The sequence below is a fragment of the Cystoisospora suis genome, assembly GCF_002600585.1.
Source record: "Cystoisospora suis strain Wien I chromosome Unknown contig_1637, whole genome shotgun sequence".
NCBI lineage: Eukaryota > Apicomplexa > Conoidasida > Eucoccidiorida > Sarcocystidae > Cystoisospora > Cystoisospora suis.
The window spans coordinates 1-17,499 of record NW_027154437.1 but is presented as its reverse complement, the minus strand read 5'-3'; the positions used below and the strand labels follow the sequence as shown (position 1 = coordinate 17,499).

The 17,499-nt window shown below is 49.2% G+C and overlaps 3 protein-coding genes across 3 annotated transcripts in view; 2 read left to right on the top strand and 1 right to left on the bottom strand.

Moving 5' to 3' along the window:
• CSUI_003616 (microneme protein) overlaps positions 1 to 1,016 on the top strand; it is a 3,408-nt gene extending 2,392 nt beyond the window's left edge. Inside the window, exon 4 of the mRNA XM_068063812.1 lies at positions 6 to 1,016. Within this exon, the coding sequence (XP_067924209.1) occupies positions 6 to 550 (545 nt within the window). The 3' untranslated portion in view covers positions 551 to 1,016. The remainder of the gene's footprint in view (positions 1 to 5) is intronic.
• Positions 1,017 to 2,969: 1,953 nt separating this feature from the next.
• CSUI_003615 (actin-like protein alp3b) lies at positions 2,970 to 13,116 on the bottom strand. The gene is made up of 5 exons (XM_068063811.1): positions 9,756 to 13,116; positions 8,648 to 8,797; positions 6,571 to 7,626; positions 4,781 to 5,749; positions 2,970 to 3,637 (listed from the first exon to the last, which is right to left on the bottom strand). The coding sequence occupies exons 1-5, from the start codon at positions 10,284 to 10,286 to the stop codon at positions 3,335 to 3,337; spliced, it is 3,009 nt and encodes a 1,002-aa protein (XP_067924208.1). The 5' UTR covers positions 10,287 to 13,116; the 3' UTR covers positions 2,970 to 3,334.
• Positions 13,117 to 13,336: 220 nt separating this feature from the next.
• On the top strand, positions 13,337 to 17,458 carry CSUI_003614 (uncharacterized protein; the record flags this gene model as incomplete). The annotated part of the gene is made up of 5 exons (XM_068063810.1): positions 13,337 to 13,924; positions 14,927 to 15,172; positions 15,802 to 15,869; positions 16,227 to 16,301; positions 17,295 to 17,458. A coding segment is annotated over one exon (399 nt), but the record flags the coding sequence as incomplete, so codon positions are not given.
• Between the last annotated feature and the right edge of the window lie 41 nt (positions 17,459 to 17,499).

Here is a 17,499-nt window from a genome sequence, read left to right as displayed (position 1 = left end):
AGGAGGAGATACTGATCCAACACCTCCAGGTGGTTCACGAGGAGATCATCCAGGCCGAGTTGCGGTGCGCGACTGGTCTGGCCAGTACACGGATATGGTTCCTCCCGTTGTGCGTCGACTTGCTGATGCGGATCTTGTGCCTGGTTGGTCTGTTTCCGATGGCTCGGATCCTGTTGTGCCCTGCAAGGCGTTCTCGTATAACACTGCCACGAGAATGTGCTTTAAGCTGCGCGCCAAAAGTCCGCTCACGCCAGATGACAATTTTGTCTCCGGTGTCTCGAAGTGTGTCGCGGACCAACCAACGCCACCACCGCATGACGTTGTTCCGGGCGAGAGCTGCATGAAGTCACAGAAGTACATCGGGTTTGCAGTAAAGCCTCCGTTTTTCGCCCAGACGATTGGGCAGTGCCAGAAGGCGTGCTTGGGGTACAAGTATTGCAAGTTCTTCACCTACAGAAAGGACAACAAGGTTTGCATTCTCCTGAGATCAGCTGTCAATCAGTCTCCGTCGACTGAATTCGAGTCTGGATCGAGCAAGTGCACGCCTTGACGTTCTGCGGAGCTGTAGCAGGATCTCGCAGCGTGCTCTGCCGCCCTGCGGCGGTCAACTGAAGTCGTAGCGACATTGACTGGGACAGACCAGCCCATCAATTGGTTTCTTTTTTTATGATTCCAGTGACGCCGGCTGTGTGGACATGCACTTGATATTTTCATTTAATTCTGTATCCGACGGCCGAGATAGGCATCTCCCTCGCTGGTGAGGGGGGGTCGGAGTAGTGACCATCACTGCTTCCGTTCCTTACAGACTTCTGAACGCCATCCTCCGTGGAGCCGCAGTTGTTAGTTCACCGTATGCGACAGCGACGATAGCCATTTCCCGCTGCTAAGCTGTCTGGTGGTCAGTTGGAAGAGAGGCGCGTGGCTCGCGTCTGCCGTGAGTTGAAGAATCGATAGGCAAGGCGGGCTCAGCTGCTTGGCAGGTTAGCCTGGGGAGATAGCTAGCGAACAGCATAACGCTCAGTTTGCTCAGACGGCTTTACCCTGTAGTCAAAACGGTGCCGTGACCCTCAGATAGAGTACAGGGACATCCCTAAAAATGTAAGCAGTGATATAGAAAGCGCCCAAGCGCAAGCGGAGCACAACGCAGCCGTTGGCGAAAGTTGGCTGGAGCCGACAGAGAGCCTATGGTGTTTGGAATGGACCGTCACGGCCCCTTGCTGTGCACTACAGCTGGATTCTTGACAGAGGGGGCCCGAAGTCGGCAAGCAGCAGCGCTGCCTAGGCACTGGCAATACTTGCCGGTGTGCAAGGTCTAGAAGCAACGAGGAGTTCTGCACGTGCGCATCGGGTGCGGGTCCCCCAGTCCGAACTTCAACTGAAGGGCACCCGCTACCGTTGTCCGCCGTTTGCAAACGCGGCCTGGCGAATGAGTGCCGAGGAAACCCCTGCACTCCCAGCGGCGCGTCAGTTCTCCCAATACGGGTATGCGTGACTGGCTGCCTCGCGCGCTTGCATGAGAGAAGCAACCCATCAGCGGTAGACGAGGTTGTACCCGCTCTCGTGAGCGAGGGTCGCTCTGGAGCCGCTTTGTAGATTCTAGATCTGCGAGGCGGAGGATGCTTCCAAACCTAAAAAAGACGCCAGTCTAATCTGCAGTTGCTGCGGGCGTGTTCTGGGCAGCAACAGGAAGGTACTGTAACTGAAGTGCAGACACAGTCGCATACGTATAACTCCGCCCAAGGAAGCACCCCTCTCTTCAGTTCCCTGTTTTGGGAAGCGTTGCATGCTGGAGAACCCTGGAGCGCGCAGTCGCGAGAGGCTACACTTCAACGCAGTTCACAGGACGGCTGGAAGACGGGTGCCCCGTTGTTCTCCATTCAGCCAGATGAGACGGGTTCACACGGACAGCCCAGCAAGCTAGACTCCTAGTGAGCAGAACGTATCAACTCCGGAGAAAATTTGTGCTTCCTGGCAGAAGAAGCATCTGGGCGACGCACTTCTGCGTCTTTCAAGCCGCCCTTGCCTCGAAAGCAGACGGATTCCCGTGACCGCTTTGGCGAGAGTTGCCTAGGAAACTTTCAAGAGATCTCCTCGCCTGCGGCCATGATGACCAGGTTCACACCGCGGGCGAGAGATGTTTTCTTTTCATTTTTCTCCGTTGAGTGCTCATTGGGGCTGGCTTTCTTAAATCCTCGGTGCAAGCCCTTCTCTCCGGAGAGCGTGTAACCACCTGTTGGCTGGGGCCAACTGCCGGAGACTCCCGCACAATTAGCTCAAACAGCTGAAGCTGCGAGCAGCCAGAAGGGGAATTCCGTTAGGTGGCTCGGGACGTTCAGCCGCGGTGTACTCGGGCCGCCACAACACGGACTACACCGAAAGCCCGTCACCCTAGGTGCGCGTGCATCGCCCCCTTGTTTCGCAAGCTACTTGTCTCTCCCGCAAGTACCGATGACGGTACGAAGTTTCCCCCTACAGAGTTGTTCAAAAGGCTGTTGCACGTCCGCCCTTGCCGTACGCACTTGTCTCGAGTTAGTGTACATGCTTGTTTGCTACACGCTCCCTCACCTGTATAGCTTCAGACTGCGACATGGCCTACTTAGACGCGTACGCGTCATAAAATCGTCGACGAGCGATGGGGCGGACCATGGTACGTGACGAGATGAGGTCTGTGGCGAGCGTCATCCGCAGAAGGTGCCTGGAACTAGAACAGGTACTGTTGGTTCTGTGAGTAACAGCTCCGAAAGCGCCGGCGCGCGCCCCTGTCGGAAAATACAACGAGGAAGCGTTATGTATCCTCGGCTAGTCTCTGCTGGCAGAGCACCTCTTATCCTCGTGCCCCAGGTGATTATCTCGTCTCGTCCAAAGTGACGAGAAACAGAAGACTTCGACCGACAGAAAAGGAGGACGTGCCGTCTGAAATCCCCAAGTGTTGCTCAGAACTATACAGACCACGTATATGTCGGCGAAAGCATGTGAACGCGTGGAGCGTGACCGGACCACGCTTGTAACGGCTGCTATGCGCGAACGGGCCTCCACAATAAGGCAGTTCGACAGCTGCTCGCCCAGGACGAAGAAATCCGCGTAGTTCCGTGTGTGCGCACGCACGGCGAGCGGACTAAGCCATCACCTACGGCCACGAATCTTTGGACACTCAAGCAAACACGGGCACGAACAGGATAGACACATGCATGCATGCATCTATACCCGTGTTGCTCTTGGTTCCCTTTTCTCTTTGATGCAGTAGAATCAGATGTACGGACACGCGTGAACACGTGACAACGATACTATAGTAAGGTGCGCGTATGTAGAGTGAACAGTATCTCAAAACAGATTCTCAGGGACACTTTCTATCGATAGCCCCACGCGCTCCAAATTCCTCGTACTCTTCCTTGGTAACACAAAACTGTGGAAAACTCCCCAGACAGCTCAAGATTGAGCCACCAATCCACGCCGCGAAGTGCCTTTCGGCGTCAACGGAGCTTGCCACAACACGTAGAGGTGGTGCCACAAAGTCAGACGAGAAGCAAGAGGGCGGAGAGGACGTTTCTTCTACACCGCCCCCTACTGACATGTTATAACCATCCCCACGATGTCCAAGTACGCCGCCGATGACTTGATCAGCTTGAAGAGCTTGTATCTGCAAAAGTGAAGAGAGGCAGGACAGGAAGACCCTGCTTCACGGAAACCAGTTCGTGGTTCGAGTTAAAAAAAATGTCAAACTTCTTCTATAGACATTGTTGATGCGTCGTACAAGGGACGAAGCTCACTGCTTACAGACTGCCGAGCATGCGCGTCCCACAGGAGCAGAACAAGCGCGGCGGTGCCTCACTTTGACAGAAAGCTTGGTCTGTTGGTACAAGGAACATGGCTACTCACTAAGGACAGCAAACGACACCGGCGATGAAGCAGGAACTCCTTCCCGGCCCCCATGGGACTGTATGGCGATTACCTAGGTCGGACAAACATAAGCCAGTGACCCAGACATATGTACTAAGGAATGCGTAAGAGTCAGCCAACAGGGGGCAAAAAAAAACATTGCGCAGGTACACAGGAGAAAAAGGAGACAAGAAGAGACACATAAAGACACAGAGGAAAGGCTAGCATCTAAGTCTATCTATCTATCTATCCAGGGGGATGGCGCTGAGAAGGATGAAGACCTTGAAAGGACCGAAGACGATGACAAGAGAAACTCGATGCGTTTTTTTGGGAGCAAATGGGAAGAAGGGTTCGCCCAATCAAGTGAAGCAATGAGTGACAACGCGATGGTGTATATCACCAAGCCAAAAGGACACTCAACTCCAGAAGCTTCTTCAAGTTGACAAAACCTCCAAGGGTAACTGGGACGTCGTAGCGGCGAAACACATTACCTTCATCAAAAGAATAGTCGCTCAAGAAGTGAATGAGGGGTAGAAAGGACTGTAAGAACGTATAGAGGAAAGTGCGACTAATAAAGAGAAAGGACACCCACCCGGCGCACGCAGGGCGTCTGTGAGCCCGCCATGTCCTCTTGTCTTCAATTCTTCACGCAAATGACAGCTCTCACGCTGAGTGATGAGGTACGAAATGACAAAGGCAGAAAGGTTACGTTTTGCGACTGAACGTCATGCTGGGTTGGCTCGCTTCGTGAAGACAAGGATATGAACACACAATAGAGATGAACGACAAAGAACTCGTCTCTTGTTCGTCTTCTGCAGGAAGCATCCATGCACGGGATAGGAAACGAAGATGATGTAGACACACCCAAAACAGAAGACAGATCACTTCTTGAATTTTATCTTACCTCTTCCTTGAATCGACTGAGAAAGCCAGGAAAAAGAGTGCCTCCGCCTGTAGGGACAACCGTGGCAACGATATCCCTCCCTCGTAATTGCCCCGCACCATCTCCCGCCGATCTAGCACACTCAAGGATACATGTTTTCATACAATCCATCACTCCATCCGCTCCCATCATCGAGTTGTCTGAGGTACCACTACGGCTACCATCATGGCCACCGCCAGACACACCCCATCCCCGACTATTGTGACGACTCCTACTACCATCGACTACGTTATCGTCTGAGGAGGGCGCTCCACCACCACAAGCACTTCCTTCTCTCTCGTGCTGTTTCTTGACTGAGAGCCTTCCTTCTCGTTCTCCTCTTCCTACTCCCGGGAAATTGAAGAAGACACCGCGACTTTGTCGATGGAGAGGCGATGTAGGGGGTGGGGGAGATACGGGGAAAAGACGAGCACGTAAAGTAGAGGAAAACAACATCTCCGGTATGCCTTCACGTAACCGTTCGACCGTTGCCGAGTTCAACATTGTACCGTCGGGTAACATGTATATGTTACCGTTATCACCATGACCGTGTCCGACTTTTCCTCCACATCCGTCGGCGCCTTCGTCTTGCGATCGATGTCCCCCGTTCAAATTCGGAGTCGTGTGCCGCGACCACGATGATGTTGACGACGAATGTGATAGCGTGGAGCCCTCAGGGAGAGAGGAAACCTCTCCTCCATCACGCCGCCTAGACGATGACAAGGGAGATGCATGACTCCTTTTACGGTGTCCCAGTACTTCACCAGCTCCCCCAGTTGCACCGTCGTCGTAGAAGCATCTCCCTCCTCCCCTTCCTTCTGCTGATGGACTTGAAACTCTTCCTTCATGGAGAATTCCATGAGATGAAGGCGAAGAGCATGAAGAAGATGGAAGTAACAACGCGGCTTCTAACGCTAAAGCCGATCGCCGTGACCGGCACTCCCCAAGGACCTGAAAAAGAACAACTCAACTGAAGAAAACCTCGATCCATCCTACCGAAGGTGCAGTGTACCAAGAGCTTCTCCTTTGTTTTTGCCCTCCCTTCAAAAACGGGACGAGCCAATCAGTTCGTGGAAACCCAGGACTTCCTGTTGGTACAGTAATCACTCTGCCTGAATCTTCCTATCAAGTTGTACAAGCTGGCAAACGCCTTTTTTCCTACACATGTGAACACGTAGAGAAGCACCACGATCGTGAGGCTCGGAGAAGACGGACCGAAAACAACAGCTCGACAGTACCTTTGTATAGAGATAACTGCTGGTGTAGCAGTACACGGATGCCTGCATATATATATGTATATACATACACAAACAACACTATGGAATGTCTGTCCAAAGCTTCTCCTAGAGACCAGTACGACGCTTTCTCTGTTGAAATTCTCATACCACACATAGCCGTATGGGTTCCCACTATTTCAAAAGACCTCCCGAAGCCTGGACCGTCGCGTCGTCTAAGGGGTTTAGCTTACAACACCTCTACAAGTGAAGTAACGGACGTCTGCAAGTTTGTAAGAAGGCGAGATAGTCGTGGCTCTCTAAGGAACACCGATGAAGTACGCTGTACTGCCTACAGAGATACACAAGAAGCGGCCCCCCGATGCATGGCTTATATACATTGTATTACGCTACTAGACACCAACATCACATATGCAGACATGTATCAGAAGTGATTCTGGATACATCTACATACAGTGGAAATGAAAAATACTTCTAGTCTAACAGAGAGAGCCACGTCCGACCACTATGTAATAGAAAGAATATGTTTTGATTGACCTGCGTGAGAGTCTCAAGGATATGAGCTTCACCCCACTCCCGGTAACTTGGAGTAACATGAGGGCATGCGATGACTTCAACAACTTCATTATGTCTCCAGTCCGTGAAGGTCCTCGGAATGGATGATGAAGAAATACGAGTCCCAGTACAATGACTATCATTCGAAGGCTTAGTCTTGACATCTCGATCTTCTTCTCTTCCATCTGGCGATGACGGAGAGGGGAGCAGACCACCGCTAACGGATAGATGTTGATGCTGGCTGGAATGATTTTCTCCTTCTTCTTGTTTTGTGAAACTGTTATGAATATGTTCTGCTTTCACACCTGAAAGATCATTAGAACCGTTGCTTTCTCCTTCTCCTCCTTTTCTATGTCGATCACCATTCTTATGGCTCCTATTCTCACCCCCACCGTCGCCCCCCGTTCCTGGTGGCCTCAGTGAAGGTGAACCCCCAGCAGTTGACGATAAAGACGAAGATGGACTCCCCGCTCTTCCTCCAGACGCCTCCAGACCTCGACCTCCCCCCACTAAATCTCTCGATCCTTCATGGCTCTTACTATCCGGACTAGAACGTTGCGTATTGTGGCGATTCCACCCAGGAGAAGTACTACTACCACTACTCGTAGCACCATTACATCCTCCTCCTTCTTCTACCTTCCACTGAGATGTAATTGGGTTCGGATGATCTGAATGTTCGTACATCGTACTCTCATGGAGGTCATCCGTTTCGCCTTTCGTCTGCTGGGAAAGATGTGAGGGCACTGTACCCCTAAAAGTATCATCGGAAGAATGTGAAGGGAAGCGGGTAACAGCATATCCAGGTGTTATAGATGTTATGTTGTTGTTGTGGACGGGGTCCAGCAAAACAGATCTCGCATACGAACTTAGATGATAGCTGCCAAACAGAACCTCTTGCACGGATCTCTGTAGAACATAGCCTTCTTGGACAGCACACACGGATGTATTGGAGTGCCCAATATCTACGACAATGGAGGAGGTTCGCGCGCATCCAAAGCAAGCCAGCGCCGCTTTCTTGCATAGAAATCCATGGGATACCTGGAGAGACACATGGGGAACCAACATCAGTGGAATACTACTGTTTTGGAAAGAAACAAAGACAGACCACCTACTCTTCCTTCAGATCCAGACTCACAATACATTAAGGGAAGATAGATGTCATCGAGTAGACACGTTGAAATAGTCAATTCTTCTCTTTCGTTCTCTACGAGAAAAGAACCAATAATATCAAAACCTATATTACAATACGTTTTCCCTAAAAGACAACACAGACAGAGACACCGAGAAAAAGACAGACACGGATAGCGACACCAAGACAGAGACAGCTAGCGAGAGAGACAGACGGCGATAGAGACGAGTACGTAGAAATGCTGAGAGAGACGCGCCTGGACCCGGATATCAGTAGAGAAAAGAGGAACAACACGAGCTAGACTGTACACAAGCAGACTAAAGAAGGGACAACAAAGAAACAAGTTCGACATGCAGTGCTCCGCGGCGACTATAGGCATCATACCTGCAGACATTCTTTTCCTTAAGAAAACATCGATATGGACACTTGGACGGGAACATCGATGAGAACCAGCTCGCCGAGCTCGCAGGTACGACAGAAACAAAGTAGATGAGAGAGAAAACTCCAGACACTTCCACAAAAGAAGACGTGCCGGCTGCATGCATGCATTCGTATTCATCGAGTACTCTGAAGAGTGAGTAGCTGCCCCCCCCTCCTCTAGAGACATCACGTGCGTCAGCCTCCTGTCCCTGCGTCGTCTCCGTGTCCTGTTTCTAGCGGGTACGGTATACTGAAAGGTATCACTACTGCGACCTTAGGCCTCTCTACAAGCTTTTCGAAGGTTTCACCTACATCAATAGATGCATTGTAGAACCATCAAGAAAGCTTACGTCCCACACAAAGGCACGAGAGAGATAGACAAGCAATGACATAAGAAGATTCAATCATGCCTCCATGGAGGAAAACAGTGCGCTGCTTACAAAGACAACCAGCCTCACGTTATTTTTCCCAAACTTTCGCTCTTTGATTCTTTCTCTCTTTTCGACAGACCTTTAGATCTTCGAAAAGCATTTCAGCATAAGCATCGCGTAGTTTTCGATTCATGTAGTTTGGCTCCGTCAATAACACGGCTCTTCCTTCAAGACTTCCCTCGTTTAGTCCTCGAGGCCCGCATGCAACCTCTATGAGCTTTGTGAAACCCTGCCAGTTTGTTATCAAAGAAACACGCAAAATCCATTTCTATTCATGATTTCCACTCGTGCCTGCCGAGTGTGTCGAGCAGGAAGACACCTGAACTATCTCACAGACACGTGCTCGAGCAGATAGAGAGCAGAAAGCTAACGACGCATGCCTTCCAAAGCCCTCCTACTACTCCTGCCCCTACCACACGACAGTAGAAGGTACGTCAAAATCTCCGCCGTCTTTCATCCTTCTTTAGCAGTTCCTCCTCAATACCACGAACACAGTCACCGCCTGAGACGCAAAGAGTTAGCCTCTATTCATCTATCTAGTCTCTAAGCGATCAGGATGAGTATAAAGCTCCCCCTGGGAAAGTGACGATAACTTTCCCGACAGGCGTGGGCTCACGGCAGCAACCGCCGCCCTCTCAATGCAGATAAATGTTTCTCTTTTCGCCTTTTCTCTCTGAGTTATGCCATCCATTCTATTACGCTATTTCGTCTTAAGAGGTACTACAGGTACACAGATGCTGTCTGGATGTGCTACCAAGACGGAAACACCCGTCGATTCAAGATCTCGGCTACGGGGTGTATATCGCCCCAGGTAGACTTTTCATCCCTCAGCCCACCGCAAGAGCATACTTTCCAAGCAGTAGAATTCAGCGAATATGAGGAGTTTTCAAAAATGCACATATGTTCAAGATGTGTGTTGACATGTGAGAACTAAGTAAGTCCTTCTTCTGAAGCTTCCTTGACCTCCTCCTGCCTTTACCTATCTTTTACATAGTTATACACACACATACACACAAGTAGAATCATGTCCGCGCTAATGAGTAGAGAGTACTACGATCCCCATGAGAAGACGTGAAGAAAAGACTCCACAAGTCGTGTTTTACTGAACATGAGGGCACCCAATAAGGCGACGGAAAACGCGGGTACAGGCAGAAGTACGGGCACGTGTATCTACTCTCCAAACTCACCGGAATATCAACCTCATAATACACTCCACCGCATCCCGATGGTATATAGCGACAAGTCTGCGTCATGGCCGATGACCCTCCATCCCGTCGACCCGCTTTCGTCCGTACTCTAGGATCGTCTTCTTCTTTCATTCTCACCACCGCCCTGCCCCTTTCGTCTTCTCCCTCTGATTTGAGATGATGGGGGATCTGTGTTGTTTGGTTGAAACTACGATGTGGATGGAGGGAGCAAGACACTACAGGATAAACATCCAAATGATCTCTCTTCTCTAGAGGATTTAACGGCGCTAGTAACATCCCCCGGGCCTCCCGCCGTCTCGCCGCATCACCTCGGTAACTTGTGGGAGAGAAGAATGAGGGTGAGGAAGAAAAGAACGAAGAGGCGACATCGTCATGAGCATACCCGACAACACTCGGAGCAATCCACCTTGGTAAGACATCTCCTGATGTCCCCGCACGAAATGTATGGACTCCCAGATCAAACACCAAGGGCGGAGCAGGCAAAGGTGAAGAAGCACAGGAGGAAAACATGGTGGTGGAATGGAATGGAACGGAACCAATGAAGGAGTCAAGAAGGAGACGGGGCGGCAAAGATAGGAAGGAGAGTTACCGCTGGAGCCCGAGGGAGAAGACAAAGAGAGAGAGGAAGAGGAAGAAATCTCAGTAAGAAGAGAATGCTTACAGAGAGACGACCAAGCAACACCCCGGCATTCTCTCTCTTCTTCACGACTTAGGAGGACGGGAAGACCATTCCACCAAGAGATCAGGAGACAGAAGACGCTGGAATACGATAGTGATGAGTTGAAAACTTCGGAACTCTGTGTCAGAACAGAGAGGAAGGAAGACTTGAAAGAAGACTAACAGTCCGCGGCCCGGCAGACGAGAAACTACTTCGCTTATGGGAAAAAAAAAGCGAGGTGGCCGGCCCGGGTTGAGGAGCTAAATCCTAGAGGCGCAGGGAACGAAGTATACCTTCCTCTCTCTGTACTGGAATGCGTAAGGAAGTTCAGATTCTGGAGACTGGAAAGAGGGGACGTGGAAGAGGAGGCCCCTGAGTCCATAGAAGCTTTGGCGTATTGCCGATGAAAACATGCAAAAGAGACCGCAACCTTTCCCTGTGTAAAACGAGTGAAAAGGAGGAGGAATCCAAGAAAGACACGTGTGTAGAAAGATCTTCACCCGCCTCAGGACAGGAGAGTAAACATGCGCTGTGTACACGGAAACCAACCCGCGTAGCCAGCTTTTTGGAAAAGAGGAAAGCGAAGACACACAGATAAGCAGTCAAGGCGGACACGATATGCATCTGCACAATGACACATTCTCCTGACTTCTTTCCAGTTGCGAGGGTTTAAAAAGAAAGAAAAGAGAATGAAGTGTCTTCGCAAAGAAAGGCACTGCTGTCATAATGGTCGAGGACCCTCTCCACAAACCAACTCAAGCAAGTAACATCGGGAGATCCTCCCTTCTCTTCTCTCTCCACATCAGCCCACTTCCTACTCATCTTCCTTGTGGAAAGATCTGATGTACAGACTCAACTGGAAGAGATTCCCTACCTCAGTGCTGGGGTCCCTTCTCTAGCCGAGTGATGGTGAAGCAGAGATGGAGGTGGGACCAAAAGGGAGAATGCAGCTACTTACACACGAAGTACTCTTCTTCTGAACTTATGGTCGGGAGGTGAAGACCCATGTGAAAGAAAACTCTTTACTGTGAGTTCTCTGAGAAAGAAAAGACGACATTAGAGAAAGGCGAGACGAAGTCATCAAGCTGCAAGAAGCAGTCCGGGATCCTGCGGCGGGGCGTATCTGCTCTTCGCGTCGAAGGGCGAAACAGACTACATGATTTTGGGCCGGGAAAGAAAATCGAGAGTTCTCAGCGGATACAAGCTAGGCCCTAAAAAAACGGCGAAGGCGCGGGAACAACCCGAAGAAGGTGAAGATGAAGTATGGCCAATTGCCACACACGCCATTGAAAGAAAAGAGGAAGGGAGGAAATACGGACGGAGAAGTAAGAAGATTGGAAAAGAGAGGAGAGTTCTGTCCTTCAGCATGTGATAACGAATATGAAAGGCGAAGACGGAGTGGCGAATGGTACTCCATGGAAAGATCTGAGTAACGGTATGCCACGGCAGCAAGAACAACTCTACCACGAACGAAAGACAGTCTCGCTGCCGGGTCCGAAGCGGGAAGAAGTCAGGCTGGGAAGAAGAAAACGGATGGTCAAGTGCCAACAGGCGCTGACTTCTCTCTGGAGAGATAGCTTGAAAAGGAAAGCCGGCACCGCCCGGAAGAGCAAGAACACGTGAGAGAGCGCAGTGAAACCCGTAGGTAGAAGTCTCTCCTAGTTAGACGAGGCTGGATCCACCAATCTGCCATGTAGACATCTGTGCAGAGACTTCGTACATAGGACTTCCTTCACCAAGAGCAGGACCATGCTAGACTTTCTCTGTCCACACTGTATGTCGATATCCTCATCCACTTGCGACAAGTGGTAGAGGGGTGTGTCTCGTCTGTGATGGTGCCGAGGACAAACGACGCTCCTCCCGCCAACAGCAGCACATACACTGAATGATGGTATCATACGTGGTTGATTACGGAAGGACGGTAGTTGGACAGGCCTGGGTGCTCTTGCTGTTTTCATTTTCTGGAGTATGCAAAAAGTAGTAGGAAAAACGTCGGGACAGCCGAAACACCAACTTAAGAAATCCGACAGATGCTAGCCGTGTACTATCCTTGTTACCGCCCGTAGTCCCTCCTTCCTTCTTGATCCCAAGGTAGTGGCGGGAAGAGATCTCAAGAAGTGTCCCGTGCCCTTTGTGTGTAGCCGTAAGAGTAGCGGCACACACAAGAAATGATCTAGGCGGTCAGACAATGAGACAAAAGGAAAGATGCATCCTCGCTGGGTAGTAGATCCAAGGGGATGTGCCATGCCCGTGATAGTCGCCCTCGGGAGTTCAAAGAAATGACGGAGAGTGGCGACTTAGGGACAGCCGGTGATTGTTCTTCGTACAGATCGGCGGTAAGGACCCAGAGCGAAGGAAACTGAGACGGAAGTGAAGGGGCGCCCCAATGCAAGACAGAGAAGAAGACGAGATACACCACCTGGGTTTGATGGCGCTCAGGATCATCGACATCTAAGGCTACCAGTGTTACACAGCAATAGAGACTGGCTCACTCGGCACGGGAAATGCTGAAACAGAGATCTGAAATGGAATACAAGGGTCGGACTAGCGAACAGGCAAAAGAGATAGCTCCTTCTGGTTAACAAACACAGAAAAGAGGACCTCAAAGGAACGCAGAATCTCGTTCTGTCTTTTTGACCTTACTGAAGGGATGCAACCGGCGAACTATTTCCTGGCATGCACCAAGTAGAGTAAAATCGCACTGTTAAAGCCAACCAACAAGTAGATGGTCATGCTTCTGACGGACCACCGACCCCTGGCTGGTGTTTCAGCCCTAACATGATAACAGAGAGCGTTTGCTGTTGCTGTCTCAGTCTCATGCGCAGTGGAGGTGCTTCTTAACGCGCCTCATCCACTCGTGGTGAGCTCTTTGGGCACAGAGTACACAAGGCCTGGTATGTAACGCACACGAAGAAAGACTGGAGTCCATCTCACAGCTCGGAAGCATCTCGGGCAAAACCACCCAATACGGCTGGATTTCATGCCTCAACAATTCTTGCTTGCTTGCTTGCATTGTTGTTCGTCTCGCCGAGTGTACGTACACCTCGGCTTCCCCTTGGCCCTTGGACCTCCGTCGGCCCACCCTCCTCAACTCTCCAACAAGAAGCCCTGACAGCGTACTGTATCATCATCATCGTCTGGCCTGTAATAACCTTTGTTTATTCAAGTGAGCAATTCTTTTCGTTTGAGGATTTATTGATATCTTCTGCTCTTTTCTGTGACTTAAGGTTTACCTCGGAAGCCGTCGAGGTCGTACGGCGCATACTTCCCTGTTGCGGTCCACGTTGGCGCAGAAGCTGGTGACCGAGACAACGGACTTCCAGATTCAGTCGTCCATCTCTCTCGTGAGAGCTCACTCGTCAACTCTCTCAACTCTGTTGCAACCGAGCATTCGTTCAGGCGTGCGTAATCCTTAAGAACGAATATCTCCGTGACCGTTCGTGTTCTCCCCCTCATTTTCTCCCGGCTGCCCTGCTGTCTTCTTTCCCTGGTGAGTCTTGTCAGTCAGCATGACGGTGGACTTGCTTGAATGTTTCCTCCAGGGAAGACGCGTCTTGTTGCAAATCATTGAGTCTCCGTCTATGCTTTGAATCGGATTCCTTCAAAACCTTTGATTCAGTTAGACGAGTCTCTGGTTCGGACGGCCTTAGTTGAGTTCACAACGAGAAGCGGGGCCGCTGTAGTCGATCCCCGTGTCACTGGTTTGATTTCTCCTGCTAGAGGTTCTCGCGAGTCTGCGTAAGCGTTTCTAACTTCTCGTGGTAGACGAGAAGTTTTCCGGGCGCTCCCGCCTTTCTTTTTCACCACCAGCGGCTCCTGTGTCACTGGGAAAACGTTCGTTCTGCTGAGTGTGCCCGCCTCCATTTTCTTTGTCGTTGGCTGAATCTTAGCGACCACTTATCTTAGTATTGCCTTTCACGTTTCTTATAGATCTAGAAGTTGAATGACCTCCTTCCCATGAGCTTCATCAGCCTCCTGTGTTTCGTTCTCTCGGTTCCCCTCTCTGGCTTCACGTGCACTTTGATGTTTCATTAGAGACAGATCTGGTTTCACAACTGAACGTCTGATCAAGCGTTAGCATTCACAGGGTAGATCCCGCCGTGTTCTTTATACTGAACAACGTAGTAAAGCGAACTTTCTTTCCATCGTTGTCTATCTTCTTTTCCGAATGGGGGAGACAAGCAAGCAAGTTCATTTCCATAAGCAGTCTCCATCTCCTCCATTCTCCTCACCAACATCTGCAAAGACAACTCAGCATTTCTAATCACCCACACCCATCCTATTTTTACCGCAGTCCAGATGTTTCTCCATTGTATGTGTGTCCGCCTAAGTATCGCGAGACAGAGAGAGGAGGAACCGAGCAGAGACATTTTTGTCTCTATATCGTTCTCTGTGTGCACATTGGTGTGCTTGCTGTGTATTATCTTTCCTGTGCGGTTCTCGACTCATGGTTCTTTCGTCTGCATTCTCCTTTTATTGCGGGTTTGCACAGGTCGGCGTGCACGTCGTTGAGGCACACGTTGTCCTTTAGGAGTCTTGTGTCTTTCGTTTGTTCTCTAGTTACATAGATCAAGGGCTGCCGCAGTGAAAGAGTTCTTCGCCTTGTGTTTCTCCTCCTGGCTCTTGTGGTGAGAGCGAGAAAGTTTGGATTGTCCGTCGGATCTACACTTAAGCCCGTATAGAAAATGCCGCCCAAGAAGAAGGCCTTGTTGAAGGTTATCATTCTTGGAGACAGCGGGTAAGTCATCGCACTACTTCAGCAGCACTAGATTGTCTTCACATTTCTTTCTTCGTCTGCTCAAACCTTCTTCTGTCTCTTCTTGTCTTTTCACGTTCTCACCATCATTTTATTCTTCTTACTCTCAGCTCATTTTGCTCTAGTCTTTTACATCATGAAAACAATCCCAGTCACGAGCCTTCATCCTCCTCCATCACTGATGGACTCAGTTTTCTTCTTCAGCTTCTACGGCATCTTCTTTCGTATTTCTTCTCGCCTTCTTTCTTTCTTTCTTCCACTCCTTTCTTCTTTTCTAACTAACTGTTTCTTCTCACTTCAGAGAAAAGGCGGTTAGTCAGAAGGACGACGGTGTGTGCGACGACCAAATGAGACAGAAAAAGTGTATGGACCGGTCGTACTCCGTATCACCGAGCTCGCCGTTAGTTAAGACTTCCTTGGCCGTGCTAGGATGGATCTGTACGTACACGAGTCCGCTTTTTGTGTTTTTCATTGACTTCTCTTGATTGAATGAAACTGTACGAATGCTCTTAGGGGAAAGGCGATAGAGAAGGATTGATGCAATGGAAGAAGAAAGAGAAGTGAGGGTTCAAGCATTCGTATTCTCTTCTTCTCCTTCTCTGTCTTTGCAGGGTTGGCAAAACATCCTTAATGAATCAATACGTCAACAAAAAGTTTTCCAATCAGTACAAGGCGACAAGTACGTCGATCAAGAAAAGTTCCTTTCTTTCTTTCTGAACTAGAAGAAAGACACCTTTTCATCTTACACTTCTTACGTCCATCCATCCTTTTTTCAAGTTTGTTCTTTCTGCTTCCTTGTAAGAGAGGTCCCTCTTTACCCGCCGTTGTTTGGGCTCTTCTCCATGTCTCTCTCCATATCGGTAGGAGAAGGTCACATCATCGTCATCCTCTTCTCTCTCTCTATACACAGACACACTCACGGATCTCCCAGAGAAGAAAGAAACAATGTCTGTCTTTCTAAGGTATTCTATCTTTCTTGCTTCCCTACTATCTCTTGTTTTGCATATGTCTTGTTCTCTCTCTATTCTTTCCCCAGTCGGCGCGGACTTCTTAACCAAGGATGTCGTTATCGACGACAAAGAAGTCACTGTTCAAATCTGGGATACTGCAGGTACTCTTTTTCTTTCTCACTCTTCTTTCTTTCTTTCTTTCCATATCTGAGAAGAAATGAGGAAGAGTTTTAGGGTTTAGTTCAGGAGGGAGACTTTGGTGACACGACGTTCATTCATTCATATCTTTGTATGTCTCCATCTTTACTTCCTTCTCTTTCTTTCTTTCTTTCTCACTCTTTCTTTCTTTCTTTCTTTATCTTCTCTTCGCCTAAGAGGGAGAAGATGTGATATCGCAGAGCGTGGGTATGGTGCTGAGGTTGGTCATAGCTGCTCTTCTTGTTCTGTTCTCCCCTTGCATGCAAATTTATTTTCGCGTCAAACAGAAGAAAGCGCGGACCTCCTTTGACTCGTTCTCGAAGAGCGTATAGAATCTCCTCTCTCAAGGCTATGAAATTTCTATGGAGGGGATGAAGCTTCTCTCCTTCTTTGAGAAGAAAAACCGAATAAGATTGCTATCCGGATGATAAAGAGGAAGGAAGACATACCTACGGCAACGGTTGACTTTCTTATTCCTTCTTCTGTTCGGGAAAGAATTGCTTATTGAAGGATGTGTTAGCTGTGGATCTTATCAAAATCTACAACGAATGAAAACACCAGCTGTACATACAGTCGCCGTCTGTCCATTCATGTGCCTACTTATATTTTCTATATGTATACATCTCTCTCTCTACGTATATATATACGGTTTTGTGTATCTATATCTCGAGAGAGAAGATATCTTTGTTGTTTATTTGTCACGTGAAGTGTATATACACCAGAGAGATAGGGGGAGTAGTAACACGGCGACCTGAATTTCATGATTTATACTCGATCATTCGTTTCTTTCAAGAGAAAAAACGTATCTCTCATATAACTGTTCTCTAGTTACATCCTCGTCATATATCAAAGCCTTTCTGTCTTTCCTTCCTCCACCTCTCTGTTCATTCATCCCCTTCTTTCTCGGTCTTCTTCTTCTTTTGCTTGTTTCTCTTCTTTGTCGTTTTCTTCTCTAGGACAGGAAAGATTTCAGAGCTTAGGAGTGGCTTTTTATCGAGGAGCCGATTGCTGCGTACTAGTCTTCGATGTCACAAACCCAAAGTCTTTCGAAAGTCTTCAGTCATGGAAGGAAGAATTCCTCATTCAGGTCAATATCTATCGTTCATCTATCTATGTTTGATCTATCTATATATCTTTAATATCTATCTATCCATCCATCTA